Raw genomic sequence first — 20,543 nt, forward strand, 5'->3', positions numbered from 1 at the left:
AAATGAGCATTGACAATCTTGATTGTGAATGTTGGTTGGTAAAGATGATTAATCATTAAACTCAGAGTCAACAACAATTACATAATAGAACAATTGGTTTCTTGTGGATATTGATCATGAACTACGTGATTGTGTGGAGGATGTTGTGGATATTGGATATAGCTTGATGTCCAAGTTATTGGATAAGTAGTTGGCTTTTTCTCGTCGGTTTTTCCTTTAACTTCTTCAACACTTAGTATGGTGGCATGGCCAAGCTTCTTCCTCAACGACATGGTCAATCTCATGGAATCAACTCCATCTCCAATCACCTCCAGCTGCTCTTTCTCCGCATCTATCGACACTTTGCTCACGCCTGCTTACATGTTCGATCATATGTTAATATTCATTAGTTAAGATAAAAATGACTATATTGTTCCCAAAGAAAATATAAAAAAAATAAGAGTGCCTAAATCATCTCCCGGTCATAGATGGATAAGCATACCCCAAATTGTATTTTGGCCCTCTAAGAGCAACTCCAGCGTGGGAGCCCTCCCCCCAGGCTATTCACTATTCAATCCACCTGGTGAACAGTAACTACCCCTTAATGAACAGTAATGGCCTTTTGCATCTCCACCGTTACACTTCAATAGCCCTAACAATAGGCAATAAAATATTAGTATTTTTTTATTTATAAAATAATACAAAATAATTTTAATTGTAATTTCGGATAAGATTTTTAATCGTTCTCGTTGCACCACGTGTCATTATCCGAAGTATTATTAAATAATACAAAATAATTTTATTTGTAATTTCGGATAAGATTTTTAATCGTTCTCGTTGCGCCACTTGTCAAAAAATCCGAAAAGACAATTATTGGGGATGGAATTCCGATAAGATTTTTAATCGTACTCGTTGTGCCACATGTCATTATCCGAAAATACAATTATTGGTGATGGATTTCTGATAAGATTATTAATCAATCACGTCGTGCCACATGTCATAATCTGTGTTACAATCTTTGATGATAGATTTCCCTCAGATTTTTAACGAATGACGGCATGCCACGTGTCATTATCCGAAAATACAATTATTGGTGATGAATTTTTGATAAGATTATTAACCAATCACGTTGCGCCACGTGTCATAATCTGTTTACAATCTTTAAGGATAGATTTCCATTAGATTTTTAACGAATGACGGCATGCCACGTGGAATTATCTACGACCTAATCCTTTATGAATCCTCCATATAATCCACCATCCATCCTCACAAATCTCACACCAATTTTCTCAAAATCTCTATCATTATTCATAGTTTCTGCTTCCTTCTTCACAAAAATCTGTATCATTATTCATAGTTTATGCTTCTTTCTTACAATGTCTTCTTCTTCCTCAAGGATGATGTGGGAACTCGATCAGAAAGAGGAAGAATTGTTTAACCAATCAGAAGGAAGGATGAGAAGCATAGAAGGAGAGATGACGAAGTGAGAATGGGTAGAGCCTCACATTCCCATCAAGTCATCCAAGCTGTGGCTCAGATCTACAGGCCCAGCCATTCCGGAAACCTTGATAGAAGTAGGCAACGACGAGGTATGGAACTCTTAGACGATTATTTTGTCCATAATAGTGCATTCCCTGATACGTACTTTAGACGTCGTTTTAGAATGGAACGACATTTGTTCAATAAAATCATGATTACTGTTTGCAACCATGATTCTTACTTTGTGCAAAAGAATGATGCTTTTGGTGCTATGGGTCTTCTTCCTCAGCAAAAAATTATTGCTGCCTTGCGGATGCTTGCATATGGAGTATCTGCAGACCAAGTGGATAAGATAACGAGGATGGGAAAATCAACCATTCTTGAGTCCCTGATGAGGTTTTGCGGAGCAATCGAATCTATCTACACCGCAAAGTACCTCCAGAAACCTACAAACATGGACTTGTAACGGCTTCTGAAGAAGGCCGAGATGCGTGGTTTTCTTGGGATGATTAGAAGCATTGATTGTATGCACTGGACGTGGAAAAACTATCCAAGTGCATGGCAAGACGCTTATGGGGACAGAAAAGAAGCAAAAAGTATCATTTTGGAGGCGGTGGCATCTTTTGATACAGGGATTTGGCACGCTTTTTTCGAGGTCCAGTAGCTTAAAATGACCTCAACGTCCATGCCCAATCCCCAGTGTTCAATGATGTCCTGCAAGGAAAGGCACCAAAAGTCACGTATGAGGTCAATGGACGTATGTACGACGGGCCACACTACCTAGCTGACGACATTTACCCAAGGTGGTCAACATTTGTCAAAACAGTGCCACGTCCGTGAAGTGCAAAGGAAAAACACTTTGCAAGCTGTCAAAAAGGGTGCATGAAGGATGTGGAGCGTTGTTTCGGTATCCTCCAAGCTCACTGGGCGATCGTCAAGGGTGCTGCCAGATTGTTTGATGTAGAGTCACTTCGATAGATCATGATGACGTGCATCATTCTCCACAACATGATTGTGGAATATGAGTACGATTATGAAGCCGTTGATGAATATGAGCCAGACACGATGAACAATTCAAGAACACGTATATATTGTGCTCATGACGCCACCGATGAGCCCGTGCAACATGAGCCATTACAAAGGGATGGACATTACAATGAAAGACTCATTCAACGATATACTGCATTTCAAATGCCAGACATACACAATGCCTAGCAAATTGACTTGATAGAGCACCAGTGGGCATTGAAACAAGCTATAGATAATTAAGTTCATTTAGTGTGTTTTTTTGAATTTGGTATGTTTATGTAATTTTATGTGGTGTGTTTATTATTTGGTATGTTTATGTAATTTTTTTAGTTCAGCTTTAGTGAGTTTTTTATTATTCAATATGCTTATGTAATTTTATTTGGTGTGTTTTTGTCATTTGAATAAATATTCTCTTAGTATAAATAACTTACCAAATTCATTTGAATAAATATTCAATAAATTGGAAACAACATAAAATACTACATTCAATAAATAATAAATTACAACCCAAAGTGATTGGAAAATTATGGGCTCCGATTACAAAAACTACTTTATTCATCATCACTTAACCAATTTGTGGTGGTAGGATGATCTTCTCTTGTGGTGCTAGGACCATCTTGGCTTGCTCTCGCTTCTCTTGCACGCCTCCTTTGCACCACGTCCGCTTTCTCTGACTTCCAAAAAAATTTAGAATTTGGAGACTTCCCTTCTAAGGGCGTGTTCATAATCTCACGATCTCGTTGAGCCCGTCTTTCTTCTCTAACATGTTTCCTTTCTTGCCTAAGTATCTCTCTTTCTCTCTCATTAGCTTGAAATTCTCTCTCAATAGTTGCAGGTTTTGCGTCCTCTCTAGCCTTATCAGCCTCATATTTCGCCATTTCCCTCGCCAAATTCAATTCACCTTGGCGAGTAACTTCTTCCATGAACTTTGCATAATCATTCTTGGAAGTACTCCTTTTTCTCTTTGAAGCCTTCTTACCTTGAGGCCTAATTGGATAACAGGTCGAACCCGACGCTTGTTCAGGGAGGGGCGTTTCGGGCACTTCTTCTGCATCATTTTCATGAACATGCGAGACATGATCGGGTGTAGAGTGTAGATGGGTGTTGTTCATGAAAACTTCTGGACCAACAGGCACAACTCTAAATTTGGGACAATCTTTGACAATATTCCAACATTTCCACCGGTTGAGTGATTTATTTTTGCTTTTGGTTTTGGCACCGTACCAAGCTTGTGCTTGAAGTTCCTACACAATGCGGGAGAAGAAATAATTATAATGAAAATAGGTAACAAATAAATAATACAAACAAATAATTATAATGTAAGTAGGTAACAAATAAATAATACAAACAAATAATTATAATGTAAAATTGGGTATAGTACAAACAAATAAATAATATATTGTTACCTGATCCGAGTAATTTTCCCCACTTTGAATATTAGTACTAGCTTGTGCCAAGGCGTCTCTCCACATGCTAAATGATTGGCTAAGTAATTTCCAACGACTGGACATTTATTCTTTGGTTCTTTTCCCACCAATTTTCTCAAGATAATTGGTATGAATAAAGCTCCACGTTTCTCGCAACTGCATCTTATTACCCGTAAGCGAACTATGAGTAACTTCAACCCATCTAGTACACAACGCAACATCTTCAAGAAGCGACCAATTCGTACCTGCATCAGTAGTCATTTTGTTGAACAAAAAATGGATTGAAACTTTGAGAGAAAGAAAGGAATATGATTGAAAGTAGTTGAGAAAATATGAAACTGTGGTGTAAGGTAGATGATAATGAGAATGTATTTATAGAAAAGTAAAAACAATTTTTTTAAAAAAAAATTCAGATTTTTTTCCGAATTTTTTACAATTTTTTTTAAATTTTTATTCAACTAATTAATCTCTGCTGTTGGATATAAAAAAAATTTGAATTCCAACACTCCAGATTGTGCCACATGTCACAACGGTAACTTTTCTTAATTTTAAAACTATTTTTTCTTTTATTTATTTATTTATTTATAAAGCATATTAATATCGACCGTTGATCTCAGATAGAACGGTGGATATTAAATAAGATTTTTTTTATTTTTTTTTACCGTTGAGATCGAACGGTCCAAGTTAAAGAGCCGTTGAGATCGAACGGACCGTGGGAAGCCACGTGGCTTCCCAACGGTAACATTTGAATCTGAAAAAGTGGGCTGATTTTTCTAAAAATGTGTTGGCGACGCGCCCCCACGCGCTATTGGGTGCACGCGCCTGACAGAAAAAAAATAAAAAAAGGCCTGACGTTAGCCCTGGCGTCACATCCATTCAGGCTGGCAATTCTTCACAGGCCCGGAGCTCGAGCCTCCACCTCCACTCGGGCTCCTTCACGCTGGAGCCGATCCACAGGGCCTTGGGCCCTTTTCTCTGGGCTGTCCCCCGAGCAATCCACCACGGTAGAGTTGTTCTAATATACATATTTTAATGTATAGCTGGGGCCACATGGGTTCCAAAAAGATTAGCTTGGCTAAAAGGCTTGCTATATTTGCCAAGCCTGTAGCCCTTTAGCCTGCTGATAACTAGATGCAGCCTACTTATAGCCTGCTTGCTGGAGATGGCTTTTAGATATTTTATGGACTAAAAGATCCCTTTAGATCGTGGATGAGGATGGCCTTAAGTTTAAAGATTGGTGCATATATTTTGCATACCTTTAGCGACTGCAGCAATCTTCAACGCCTTGGTTCTGAGTTTTTCAGAGCTCAAGTGCACCTTCATAACTATCTTTTGCTGCACCATTGTACAAAAGGCTAGATTGTTTTTCGTACGGAAACTCTATATTCTACGAATCGATGATTTTTGTTGGGTATTTTTGTTTGTTGTACCTGAGCACTTAGAGGTCAATAAAAAGTAGTAAAAAGCTATGCTGTATTTATAGGAGCTTCGTCGTCTTATAATACCATTACCTGCAGTTGACTAATCTCAACAGCAGACGAGATATTCCAGAAGCTTAAAATCCAAGGTTTCCACAAACTTAGTCAAATTAAGGCCACCGTAGATTACTCAAATTATTTATTAAGACCCAGTAGATTCTACTTTGATTTGATTAAAATAATTAATTGGAAATTAATCTTTCATTTCGTAAGTACTTCCCGTGAAATACACATAGCAGCTAGCTAGCTAGCTGTAAAAGCTTCTTGTGATTCCAGAATGAATAAAGTGAACTTCATGACACGAATCATATATATGTGCAAGCCTTTAAATTACGCCAATTTTTTTTTTTTTTTTGATTGATTATTACACAAAGTATTACAAACGATATTTTATATTATTCTACACCAAAAAAAATAAAAAAATTAGAGGGTTTGAATTCAAAATACAGGGAGTTACAATCCATCACTTAATTAAGATTTATAACAAGTTTTGCATTCACTAACAAAATATTAATCTTAAATAGGTCTCACTTAATTTATTGTGACAAATATTATACATCTCATGATCAGGGATATTCGAGATTTAGTGCTTATATGAGTTGTTCAGTATTTTGGAGTCAAATGCAATGTCATGTTTAGCTTTGGGCTCAATAGTTACACACAATTCTATATAACATTAAAATGCAGGGTGCTCATGACGTGCACATATTAACCTTAGAGTTAAAAGTAGGATCCCCACCTTAGAAGATACAAAAATTGGTTTTATGAATAAAAGTAGGGTGCTCATGACGTGCACATATTAACTTTAGGGTGCTCATGAGTATGCATAATGTTAGAAGCTTTGTGCACTATACAAGTGGTTGAAGCGTGATGGTATTTGTTAAGCAAATTTAAAGAAAAGTTTCCGGTATTGTTCAGTTTAGCTTATTTTTAATTTGTTTTTGAATTAGGCTGTTACAATTTTCAGTAGGTTAAGACCAATAGCATTACTAGGTGTGAGAAGGAAGCTCTGAATTGTAGCAGAAAGTTGTAGAACAGACTGCCGGTATTTTCACTGTTGGCGGATCGTTGGGATTCTGGATCCTTTGCAGATTGCATTACGGTTTGTTCTATCAACATGCTTTCTCTATTCAACTCAATGATTTGTGCTTGATCATAATAATCGAATGCCAAGTTTAAGCCTTGGACAAACTTGCTTTTCGGATGGTTCTGTTTTTCCATGTTGAATACCTCGTTGTAGCTGTAAATACTATCCATTCTATTGTATTTACACAGAGTCAGGGCTTGTATGTTGTTGTTTCTGTGATTTGCTGGTCCGAGAATTACAGTTCCGAGGAGTCGTCGGTGGGAGGCTTGTGGAGCGGTATCTGTGAGCTCATCCACTGCTTTGCTGGTTCTGTTGTTTAGTCCAGAGTGCGAGCCCCAAAACATAGCTACTTATGACAAGGGAAAGCTGCGCTAGATTTATGAAGGTTGTATCGTCATTCTAAGTAAGTTATGTCGGGGTTTGTTAATCGTTACAGAGGAGAGGAGTATTCCATGATGGATATCTCGATTGATGTAAGATATGCCTTGAAATGGACGTAACATTTCGAGTATCGAATTAACAGGACTAAGAATCCCGCTTTTGTTGCATAAAAGTTTATTGTCTGTCTTATACGATGCGTCTAAGGATCAATTTCTCTTAGCAGGAGCCCTTGAATCTCCTGAATTTCGGACCTTGTTCCATTTTGCTCTGAACTTTCAATTTGATTTTGAGCATCCTAAACTTTCAATTTATGCTAATATTCCCCCAATAGTAAATTCTTTCGCAATTTTTATCATTTCATCATGTACATTATGCCTGGCCAACTTATTCACATCAATTTATATAAAAATTTATCAAATATTCAGACACTGTCTTTTTGTTAAAAGCATTTTTACTGAAAAAAGTTTACCAACTTTATTTTACAGTTGTTTATTCTCACAGAATAACAAAAACAGTTTTGTTAAAAAGCACAGCAGAAGCAGTTTCTACATTCCACTACAACCACAATAACTGAAACAAAAATAAAAAACAAAAAAAAATAAAAAAAAAAAAAATTCCAGGGTTTGGAACAAGTCTGCGCATTTGGTCAAGAACAAAATTGTCCTGTAATTTCTTATGGTATTGCTGATGAACATATCGTACGGTATAGGAGCCATCTATGCGAGTCAATCCAGGCAAAGACTTAGATTTGTGGTGGGCTTTATGTGCTTGCAAGATCGCTTACAAAAACAAAAACCACAAGCTAAAACTTTCCCCCAAAATTACCTGATGAAGTTTTTATGTAACCGATCACAGAAACATTACCACCACAAGCTAAAATCTCAAAACCCCAAAATCATTTGGTCAACAGAGGAATAGAGAGAAGCACAATTGTCACGTACATTGTTTTGAATTCATGCATTTTATCCTGATTGATCATTAGCCCTATTTTGAATGCATGCCTCTATCAATTGCAAGTCGAAAAAAAAAAAAAAAAAAACTACATCGAAAGTATTTCAGGTACACATAAATTTCACATAACGATGATATACTCCCGCCACAAATGAGTGAGAGTGGGATTGAGGTGAAACATCACCGTTGTAGATCTGTGCCATAAACTCTTGAAAATTTTCACTTGTCATTTTTTTATATCAAATGTGGTGTAAACTTAAACATTATTCTTTCTCTTAAATATATATTGACGGGTAAGGTGCATGAATGTTGGTTAGTAACAATGATTAATCATCAAACTCAATGTCAACAACAATTACATAATAGAACAATTGGCTTCTTGCGGATATTGATCATGAACTACGTGATGGTGTAGAGGATATTGTGGATATTGGATATAGCTTGATGTCCAAGTTATTGGATAAGTAGTTGGCTTTTTCTCGTCAGTTTTTCCTTTAACTTCTTCAACACATAGTATGGTGGCATGGCCAAGCTTCTTCCTCAATGACATGGTCAATCTCATGGAATCAACTCGATCTCCAACACCTCCAGATACCCTATCTCCGCTTCTATCGACACTTTGCTCACATCTGCTTACATGAATGATCATATGCTAATTTTCATTGGTTAAGATAAAAATATTTATATTGTTACCAAAGAATATATAAAAAATAAAATTAAAAAAATAAGAGTGCCCAAGTCATCTCCCTTGATGGAAGGCTAACCATGGCCCGAATTACAATTTAGCCCTCTAAAATACATATTTTAATGTATAGCTGAGGCCACATGGGTTCTAAAATGATTTAGAATTGGCTAAAAGGCTTGCTATATTTGGCAAGCCTGGTATTGTTGTGCTTTGAAAAAAAATTGATTCTGCTGTGCTGTGAGAATAAGCATTTGTAAAATAATACAGCACAGTATTTGATAAACTTTTTTTGTAAAAGTGCTTTTGAAAAGAAAAAAAAAACACAATATGATAGTGTTTGGTAAAATTTTATGTAAAACAACTGTGACTGTGTGAAATGACCAAAAAGGGTATAAAATGAGTATAATGTTAAATGTAAAATAATAAATCAGTCTTATCTTTCTTTTATCCATCTTCATTTATTAATAATCTATGTCTTTTATTTATTTATAATCTCTCTAGATGTCACGCCCCGATCCCAACATACGTCCAGGATCGACATGTGACGTCACCAAATACCCGTATATCTAACATACCCAGCCTCCTGAATATATACAAAGTATCATTCAAGATCCAGATGCATAATAATTTTTCGTATCTTTTATGGCTGCATCTAACCTCTTCGTTAGACTGCCTACGTACCCTCATTAGGGATCAAGCCATTCGTAGTTTAACTTCTCTATAACTCGACATATAACACGATTCGTTCAAGCCAAAAAGCATAACATTACTCAATCAAACATTTGGACTTGACAAGCATGAATTATTCAATTCAAGCTACATAATAACCCACATGATAATCAAGGTTTCTATTTCATCCATCATATACATCATTATGTTTCAACATAATTGTGCAAGTGATGATCACCCAATGCTGATATACCAGGCATGATCATCCCTGAATACGTAGGGTCTCCCATCGCGGATATACCAAGTAGGACCATCCATGTACCTTTGCTACATGGTGTAATAACTTCAACACACAACTTAACCACATCTCAACGTCTATGAGTTTCAACGTAGTCATCTACACCATCAACTTCTCAAGGCCATCACTAATAAGTCACACAAGCATGTAGGTGCTACAACATACTTCAAATAGGATTCTAGGATAACCTTATCATAAAAATAATCATACACATCAATCATAGTACTAAAAGATAATTAAACTCAAATATATCCCAACCATCATCAGTACACAAACCAATTCATGTTTAATAACACAGTCTATGGCTAATATATAAAATCACATTTCAATACAAATCCCATTTATAAGACCAAGACATATTCACATACGATATTAATAAAAGAAAATAAGTTAATATCCATATCTCATATACTCAAATCACTCTCTAACCAATGTAAGCCCACTAGACTTCAATTAGTCCCCTGTAGTACTAAGTTTAGTATGTAGAACGTTTCGAGACATGTTGACCAAAAGTCAATTCTTGGTCAACAGTAGGATCCACAAAACTACAAAATTTGATACAGAAGATCCGCACATCATAATCTAGATCCGTAACTTCCTAAGGTCCACATTATTCTCAAAGAACAACATACTAAAATCTCATCGCGATCCGACAGTCGGATCTCCGCCAATTACTAAAGTTAGGTGGCGATCAACAATTTATTTTACAAATTAGAAATCCAATTCGGGAAGATCCGTACTTCGGATTCCTGATCTATAAGTTCCTAACATCCTAAAATATTACTTATTATAATGTCTTAAAGTTTGGTGACGATCCAACGGTCGGATCATTGGTTCATATTTTGACTTATTCATGTATCGAAATGAAGCTAAGTCCAAAAAATCAATTTACGTCGTACGGATATCAAACATGAACTCATGGCATCTAAAAGTGCTTAAAAAGACGTCATCAGCCCACAGGTCACGCGCTGCGGGTGGGGGTCGGGTGCCCGCCGCGCCCCGACTTGCCAGAAAATTCAACTATTTAAAAAATTCTTAAAAATTACAGAATTGAAGATCTCAAATAGTAGAGTAAACTTTATACCTGTGGCCAAATCCAATTTGTCCTAGAAAGACTCCAATTTTGCTAAAATCGTACGGAAACCCTAGAATGGGTGTGTTCGATTCGACCTCCAAACTTGCTCCGAAGCCTCCATCACTGCTTGGGCTTTGTTCCTTGTCTCAAGAGGATGCTATGGGTGATGGTGATCGATGGAATTTGATTCAAATTTACTCACCCGAAGACAAAGAACTCCCGCGGCGCCCATTAGGATTTTTGTACCAAAATACCAACAAATTTCTTCAAATTTTTGGTGAAGCAAGAAGAGAGAGGGCCAAGGTGATGATTGGGAATGGTTTATAGGTCCAATTCATTGGAAAATTGGACAAAAAAGGGCGAGGAACTGCTGGAATTTCACACCGGTTTGAAACCGGGTCGCACGCGTGGGTAACGGGTCTGCTTGGTTGGGTGCTTCGCACCTCCTCCTTTCCCCTCCTTTCCTGCTCTCCCGTTGGTCATCTCTCACCACCTTCTTCCTGATTAGGCAAAAGCCCTTTCCTTCCTCTCCCTCATTTGGGCAGCAGCCCTCCCTTTTGATCTCTTCTATTTATTTATTTTTTTCTTTTTCATTCCTCCTTGGTCAATTCCCTTTAACTCATATAAATATGATTGGCCTCTTTCCCACAAGATGGGAGTTTAAAATAAATTTAAAAACTATCGTTTAGCATCACAACTTCAAATGTCCATAACTATACCTTTAAAACCTGGACTAGCAAACTGCTTTCGCCTATGCGTTCGTGATCACGAAATCTATTCAACAATATAAATTGTGACCTCGAATGGTCTACGGATTTTAAATAATTAATTTCCCGAAAATAATATAAATCTCTATAATACCAATATGTAGATTATAATAATGAAATCCAGGAACAGGATTTCACACTAGAAGTCTCCTATCTTTCTTTTATCCATCTTCATTTGTTAATAATCTATGTAGAAGTGTCCCGACTCTCCCCCACTCCCCAATTTTTTGTCTTTATTTTTTTTTTCTCTACACATTCTTCATCTTTTCTATTTTAATTTCCTCCTTCTTCTTCATGTAGTTGACATGGCATCTGCCATCGGAGCAAGACCACTTCGCTTTGCCCCTCCAATCCTCTATGGGCTTTCGTCAATCTCATCCTTTTGGCTATCAGACGAATCGATTTCATCCTTCATACATCAATAGCCGCTGTTGCAGATCGACGACATCCTCAACAAAACGATCTTGTAGTTCTGTAGGGGCAATGAAAGGGTTTCAGAGGGATTGACCGATGACAATGACAAGCTTCTCACTATCTCTGGTCTAGCCTCTCTTCCTTCCGCAAACAGCGACTCAAGGTTATCTCTTCCACCTCCTCCTTGTTTTTTTTTTTTTGAAACAAATTCAAAGTTGTAAACTTTGAAGAAGGAGAAATTGAATTGTTGTTGTTCTTTTTGTCAGTAGATTCTTGAAGTAGAAGAGGAAAAATAAGAGTTTTATGATTTTTTTTTTTGTTTTTTTTTTTTTTTTTTTTTTGCGATTATCGGTTTTGGCTATGGTAGTCTGGTGGGTTTCTGTGTTTCCATTTCTTGTGCAAGGGAACAAGATTGAGTCAATTGAAGTTGTGGGTTCATGCGTCTGATGATGGAGACAGATCCATCGGGTCTCGTAGGAGAGAGAGAAATCAATTTGAAGCAAAGAAGGGGTTGGGTTCGAGGGACGATGGAGATTGGTGAAGCCATTTCTGGTTTGGTGATTAGAGAAGATGGCAGATGGAGCTGTTTCTGGTTCGAGGGACGATGGAGATCGGCGAAGGATGGAGATCGTCAAAGCCGTTTCTGGTTCGAGGGTGTTATTGGACTTTAGAAAGTTTCATTAAAGATGCACGGTAGCTCCGCATGCTTTAAAAAAAAAGCCAGTTTTCCAAAGCAGCATTTAGCTGCTTCAGCTTTTCTGATGATTTTAGCTGTCAATCACAGCAGCTTCCAAAATAATCCCTTTTCTTTTAGTTTACCAAATTCCTTCAACATAAAAACTTTAAAAATAAGCATTTTTTTATATATATATAAGTACCTCAATGCCAAAACATACCTAATTCTAACCTGCTTGCTGGAGATGGCTTTTAGATATTTCTGGACTAAAAGATCCATTCAGATCATGGACGAGGAAGGCCTTAAGTTTAAAGACTGGTGCATATATTTTGCATACCTTTAGCGACGGCTACAATCTTCAAGGCCTTGGTTCTGAGTTTTTCAGAGCTCAAATGTACTTTCATAACTATCTTTTGCTGCACCTTTGTATAAAAATCAAGCTTTTTTTCTGTACGGAAACTCTATATTCTATGAATCGATGAATTTCTGTTGGGTATTTTGTTTCTTGGGCTTGAGCACTTTAGAGGTTAATAAAAAGTACCAAAAGCTATGCTATATTTATAGCACTATTCTAAAAATTTTTGCCTAACAATGTTTAGGCCTCGCCTAAGAGCTAGGCGGCTAGTCATGATCCCGGTTAGTCTCTAGGCGTTTAAAAATTAAGAAAGTGCGCCTAAATCCACTTAGGCTTCCGCCTATCCCGCTTAGGTGCTCGCCTAACTCGCTTAAACCTGCCTATGTCACGACTCTCATTTAGAAAAAAAAATCGATAACTTTATTTTTGTATTTTATTTTGTCAATAAAATGTAAGAAACTTGTTAAATACTTAGATGAACACTTATTATATGTTTGTTACCCATTTTGCAATATATTCTAATACTTTATAATTTGTATGTCATTTTATTTTGCAATTGATAAATCACAATACAATTATGTTTTTTTTTAATCTAAATATGCACTTATATATATATATATATATATATATATATAATAAATTTACATAAAATCCGTTTAGTTCATCTTGGCCTCCACCTAGACCCCGCTAACCGCTTAATAATACCATTACCTGCTGTTGACTAGTCTCAATTGGAGACAAGCTATTTCCACAGCTTAAAAACCTAGGTTTCCATACACTTAGTCAACACCACCGGAGATTACGCAAATTAATTCTTTAGTAAAATACAGTTGACGTTTTCTTTGATGCCTCCATCTCCTCATCAGAATGCCTTGTAATTGGGTGTTCAAAGTCAAGCACCACGCAGATGGTTCCATTGAACGTTTATAGAGCCTGTCTCGTAGCTAAAGGATATATGGTCAGCAACGTGGTTTTGATTACGACAATACCTTCAGTCCCATGGTCAAAACGGCCACCATTCATATAGTTCTTAGCCTTGATGTTACTCATGGATGGTCCATCCGTCAGTATGAGAATGTGAAGGTAAAAGAGTTTTATATCGGAAAACGAAGAAACCTTGCAAAGGCTTATAAAAGGTTGGGCTACTCTCTATATTGTCAATTAGTTTTATGATGAATCCTCTTCTTTATTCATGGCATCATAGTAGGTTGGTCCATGTGTGAAGTCCAAAGGCCACACGTGCTCCATGGCCACCCAATTCATGTTGTCCACTTATTTGACTTAAAAATTCGCCGCACGTGAAGGGATATATGGGAGTAAAATTTAGAGGCTCGTTTGATACTTAATTTACTTATAATTTTTAGTTTTAGTTTTCATTTTTTAGCTAAAGATAGAGGACAAATACATTATCATCTATGTGACTGTTGCTGTGTGTAGTCCTAGGATCCATCTATGTGAGCCTATCTTGAAAACATATGGTGGAGTCTAATTGGTATTGGTACGATTGATCAACCTTGCATGTAATATTAATTTGAGCCACCCGTTTCGTCTAGAACAAATTTTTATTTGTTCGGACTTTAACTGTTTTGTATTAGTTCCATATGATATGAGATGATAATTAAGTGATAAATCTTATCGATCAAAATATTGGATTTTTCAGACATTTTAACTGCATAATAAACGTTTTTAATCACTTGAACTATAAATTCTTTATTAAATAATAAAAGTTGTTACACTTGGGTTATCTATTTTCTATATCACTGAGAAGAAAAGAACTCAAGTAAAAGTGCTTATTTTAGTATCGGTAGAACATGGTGCACATGACACAGTGGATAGTGAACATAGCTTGATGTCCATGGAATTGGAACCGCTGGTTTTTCGTCAGCTGATTTTTTCACTTCTTCAACAACTACTATGGTGGCGAAGCCAAGCTTGTTCTTCAACAACTTGGCCAAGCAAACGACATCAACTCCATTTCCGATCACCTCCACCTGCCCTTTGTCTACTTATATGGACACTTTGCTCACACCTGATTAGGTAGTAATTAACCCACAATTAATTAATTAATCATCAATCATTAAGGCAGTCTCAAATAAATTCGTAGTTATCTGAAATTTGATGCATACACCTTTGGCCTTTGCAGCAATCTTCAAGGCCTTGGTTCTGCACTTCTCAGAGTTTAGTTGCACTTTCATGACAATCTTTTGCTGCATATATGAAGATCACACATAGTTAAAGCCTTTGGTTTCATCTTCCTAAAAATGAAAATGTAACTTTGATAAAACAAACAGAATACGTTGTTTTTATTTATTTATTTATTTATTTTTTTTGGTATATAAGTGATCCTTGGGAGTAGGGACATTCAAATACAAACCTCGTGTATGAGATAAACACTGTTAACTACTTGAACTACAATTGCAGTGCAATGAATATTGAAATACATTATGTTTTAAGAACAAATTAATGAAAAGGCTTGCCTTCATGCTGGAGAGGGAAGGTTGCTCTTTCGGAACGCAAAAGCACTCTATAAATCTATCTATATTTGACTGCATTTTTTCTCCACTTCAACACGTACAAAGTACTTGGAATGCTATGCTTTATTTATAGGAGCCTAGTCTTTGTAAAATATATTACCTTGGGTTGACCTGTCCCCACAGATACAGCGTGTCTTAAACTAGACTTCAAGCAAATACATGGAAACCAACATTTCCATAAACTGAGACAAAAACCGTGCTTAGATTCAAATTTGGTTCCAAAATACTATGATTTTTCAGACGGAACACAAATTAAGGGGGAAAGAGACGTTCCAACATTTCCACAAACTGAGCCAAAACCGTGCTTAGATTTTTGAGATGGAATACAAATTAAGGGAGGGAGGGAGGGAGAGAGAGAGAGAGAGAGAGAGAGAGAGAGAGAGAGAGAGAGAGAGAGAGAGAGAGAGAGAGAGAGAGAGGAGAGGGGGATAGAGGTATTATATATATATGGATAATGCTTGCATTTCTTTTTTGGGATTTCATTCCTTCATTTGCGAATGATGAATTTTCATAGTAGAAATTCATAATCGAGACCGTTCAATATCTTAATCTTCATTTAAAGATCATCTTAAAAAAAATCATTCGAATTGGAGATTGTTTAGTTATCCAACTATATCAAATAAATCAACGAGTCATCATGAATACACTACTTGGTACTTTTGTCGTTGATTTATTTCATACATTTAGATGACTAAACGATTTCCAATCCGAAGATTTTTTTTTATTTTTTATTTTTTTATATAGAGATGATCTTCCAATGAAGATTATAAGAGATTAATCAGCTTTGACTATGAAAATTCTACGGTGAAGATACATTATTTGCAAGTAAGGGAATGCAAGTATTATTATGGTAGCAAAAATATGTCATCTTCAATCTTGACGAATTTGTACCTACAAAACAATTAACATCTTTGATCAAAGACCACACGAGGTGGGGAAGAGTTTGGCTAATGGATCTCCGATACCCAAGTCAGTATCTTTAAAAAGAGTGAGTATTTAGGACTTGTATGTGTAGCAAAAGCTTACCAAAATTTGGTAGAGATGGAAAGTATGTTTGTCTATGTGTTAGTTTTATGTGTTTAAATAGTTTTATTAATTTATAAAAGTACAAGAAGGATATTGGTTTGATAATTCATACCTCCAATCTAAATAATAGGAGTGCAACTTGGGTTGGGTTAACACGAATCGCCCATGCCTAATTCGATTTCAAAACAGATCGGGCGGGTTGGAATTTAGTAGAAACCCGTCCAAACTTCACCTGACCATTTATTGGGTTAGGTTTAGTTGCTGTCTTGTCCACCAATTTTAACCCAACCCAGATTTCTAACCCGAACTCTATCATGCACATATTACCCAATCCGCTTTGTAGTATATAAGTTAGGTACATGTTTTGTTTGGGATGACCATGAATAAGATCTTTTGTTGTTTTTTATTTGAACAATGAGTCATGATGTTGCTTTTACATTCTTTTAGTTGAAACTTTAGTATTCTTTTGTAATTTTATTTTGAACTTCGCATGGTTGAAATATTGGATTTGGTCTCCACAATATATGGTTTTCTTTTGTGTGGATGATGTGTAAAATTGAATTTTAACTAGTATTAACGTTGTATGGTTCAAAATTTTAAAATCTTACAAAATAAGGTGTTATAAGATTGAACTTGATAAAGTTGAGCAAACCCCAACACAACCAAGTAAACCCGAACCCAATTGAAGCCTGAACCCGAATAAACCCGCATGAACTTGAACCCAAACCAAACGTGAATTGCAAATGTTGGATTAGGGTTGGGTTGGCCATCCAATACGCCCAAGTTGCACCCGTACTAAACATAATGATACTCTTACCTGATTGATTAAACATCTTTGATTTCATCTAAAATTTATTTTTGACGGTCTCCTTGAGTACATGAACCATGTTTGATAAATTGGACATTTAGTAGGGTCGACTTCGTAATTTACTTTAACGATCCAAACCGTTTATATTTTAGTATATCATTTATAGATCATTGGTGCAGAAAATTAGACAAATCCAAAATCATTAAGACATTAATTTAGAGTGAAGAAATTGGACAAATACAGTTCTACAAAAAAATGTTAGGAGTATAAGATCAATGGTTGAGCTATTGACAAGTGTCATTAGATTACATAGGCAGCTATAATTGTTGTAATGGTCGCTTATCTTGTAAGCTGTCATAGTTAGGACAATATATACTAAGCTTGTAAGAAAATATGAATTAGTTAATGAAACAATACAATTGAGCTCTTTCTTCCTCTCTAAGTAATCGTACGATCTCTCTGTCTGTTCTTCATTCTCTCTCTAAGGTTCTGCATTCTACATTTGATTGATCTTGGTTTACAAGAAACAATAAATTTAATTTAACAGTCATATGATTTTGAATTTGAGTGATTTTCTGTAGACATGATCTATGAGGTAAGACGTAAAAGATAAACGGTTGGATAATTGAAATACATTACAGAGTGAGCTTCACAAAAATATGTGTCCAATACATGTCAAAAGCATGTGCCACGGGATCTTAATAACCCTATATATAAGTAACTAAATGATAAAGTTTCTTGACAACCAGTCAACTGTACATAGTCTAATTACTAATTATTTATACTATGATAGTATCCAAAATGAGTGAGAGAATAAGAACAAAATCAATCAATTGCAACTTTCATCATCACTCCGCGTTTAGTCAAGGACAAACATATCCTGTAGTTACTTATGTTATTGCTGAAGTCGCACAGCATAGGAATCATCTATGCTTGTGAGTCAATCCAGGCAAAAACTTATACTTGTGGTGGCCTTTTTGTGGTTGGCGTTTTGTGTTTGCAGGATCGCTTACAAAAAAAAACATTACCACAAGCTAAAAGTTTCTCCCAAAATTATTACCTGATAAAGATTTAATGTAATCGATCACCAAAACATAATCACCAGTCACACAAGCTAAAAACTCAAAACCCCATAACATCATTTGGTCATTGGTTAGCCCTATTTTGAATGCATGCCCCTATGAATTGCAGTGAAAAAAAAAAAAAAAAAAAAAACACCACATGAAACATGTTTCAGGTACACGTAAATATTTTTCCATAAGCTAAAGTATAACTTTCATGTAACGATGATGTACTCGCCCCATGCATGAGTGGGAGTGAGAGTGGGATAGAGGTGAAACATCACTATTATAGATGTGCCCTTAACTCATGAAAATTTTCACATGTCAATTTTTATTTTATCAAAGGTGGTGTAAACCTAAACCTGATTCTTTCTCTTAAATGTATATTGACAGGTAATGTGTGTGGATTCTCAGTTGCCCAGTTTGTAGTAGGAGACAAAGGTACAAGTCCATGGTTAAAATGATCCAACAAAATCTAAATTGCAGTACAAGTATAGAGATTATAATTTCAAAATAGTGGTATAACTCAGCATTCAGCACAAATGAGCATTGACAATCTTGATTGTGAATGTTGGTTGGTAAAGATGATTAATCATTAAACTCAAAGTCAATAACAATTACATAATAGAACAATTGGTTTCTTATCGATATTGATCATGAACTACGTGATGGTGTGGAGAATGTTGTGGATATTGGATATAGCTTGATGTCCAAGTTATTGGATAAGTAGTTGGCTTTTTCTCGTCCGTTTTTCCTTTAACTTCTTCAACACTTAGTATGGTGGCATGTCCAAGCTTCTTCCTCAACGACATGGTCAATCTCATGGAATCAACTCCATCTCCAATCACCTCCAGTTGCTCTTTCTCCGCATCTATCGACACTTTGCTTACGCCTGCTTACATGATCGATCATATGTTAATATTCATTAGTTAAGATAAAAATGATTATATTGTTCCCAAAGAATATATAAAAAAAAAAAAAAAAAAGAGTGTCTAAATCATGTCCCGGTCATAGAAGGATAAGCATACCCCGAATTGTATTTTGGCCCTCTAATATACGTATTTTAATGTATAGCTGGGCCGCATGGGTTCCAAAAAGATTAGCTTGGCGAAAAGGCTTGCTATATTTGCCAAGCCTGTAGCCCTTCGGCCTGCTGATCACTAGATGCAGCCTACTTTTAACCTGCTTGCTGGAGATGGCTTTTAGATATTTTATGGACTAAAAGATCCCTTTGGATCGTGGATGAGGATGGCCTTAAGTTTAAAGATCGGTGCATATATTTTGCATACCTTTAGCGACTGCAGCAATCTTCAAGGCCTTGGTTCTGAGTTTTTCAGAGCTCAAGTGCCCCTTCATAACAATCTTTTGCTGCACCATTGTATAAAAGGCTAGCTTGTTTTTCGTACGGAAACTCTATATTCTACTAATCGATGAATTTTTGTTGGATGTTCCTAGTGCTTGAGCACTTCAGAGGTCAATAAAAAGTAGCAAAAAGCTATGCTGTATTTATAGGAGCTTCGTCGTCTTATAATATCATTACCTGCTGTTGACTAATCTCAACTGCAGACGAGATATTCCCACAGCTTACAAGCCTAGGTTTCCACACGCTTGGTCAAAGGCACCGTAGATTACTCAAATTCTTTAGTAAGACCCAGTCGATTCTACTTTGATTTGATTAAAATTATTAGTTGGAAATTAATCTTTCATTTCTTAAGTACTTTACGTGAAATACACATAGCAGCTAGCTAGCTAGCTGTAGAAGCTTCTTGTGATTCCAGAATGAATAAAGTGAACTTCATGACACGAATTATATATATGTGCAAGCCTTTAAATTACGCCTTTTTTTTTTAATTGATTATTACACAAAGTATTACAAACGATGTCACATCCCGACCCGGACGGGACCACTTCCTAGGCTCGACTCCACCACCGTAGCACGATATTGTCCGCTTTGGGCTTACCATTCCCTCATGGTTTTGTCTTTAGAAACTCACGAACAACTTCCCAGTGGGTCACCCATCATGGGATTGCTCTAGCCTCCTTCTCGCTTAACTTCGGAGTTCCTACAGAATCCGAAGCCAGTGAGCTCCCAAAAGGCCTCGTGCTAGATAGGGATGAGAATATACATATAAGGATCACTCCCCTAGGCGATGTGAGATGTCACAATCCACCCCCCTTAGGGGCCTAACGTCCTCGTCGGCACACACGTGACCAGGGTTAGGCTTTGATACCAAATGTCACATCCCGGTCCAGGGCGGATCACTTCCCGGGCCCGCTCCACCACTGTAGCATGATATTTTCCGCTTTGGGCTTACCATTCTCTCACGGTTTTGTTTTTGGGAACTCACGAGCAACTTCCCAGTG

At 36.5% G+C, this 20,543-nt stretch overlaps 1 protein-coding gene and 1 long non-coding RNA gene across 2 annotated transcripts; both read right to left on the reverse strand.

The window, feature by feature from the left end:
* Positions 1-77: 77 nt before the first annotated feature.
* On the reverse strand, positions 78-19,641 carry LOC125470396 (heavy metal-associated isoprenylated plant protein 41-like). Its single transcript, XM_048569362.1, has 2 exons — positions 19,469-19,641; positions 78-352 (listed from the first exon to the last, which is right to left on the reverse strand). The coding sequence occupies exons 1-2, from the start codon at positions 19,554-19,556 to the stop codon at positions 78-80; spliced, it is 363 nt and encodes a 120-aa protein (XP_048425319.1). The 5' UTR covers positions 19,557-19,641.
* Positions 14,434-14,963, reverse strand: LOC125470332. Its single transcript, XR_007252643.1, has 2 exons — positions 14,879-14,963; positions 14,434-14,779 (listed from the first exon to the last, which is right to left on the reverse strand). It is a non-coding gene; the product is annotated as an uncharacterized LOC125470332 (long non-coding RNA).
* Positions 19,642-20,543: the final 902 nt, after the last annotated feature.

This window comes from the organism of the source record quoted next, unplaced genomic scaffold, assembly GCF_019419815.1.
Source record: "Pyrus x bretschneideri cultivar Hongxiangsu unplaced genomic scaffold, Pyrus_bretschneideri_v1 Contig5, whole genome shotgun sequence".
NCBI lineage: Eukaryota > Viridiplantae > Streptophyta > Magnoliopsida > Rosales > Rosaceae > Pyrus > Pyrus x bretschneideri.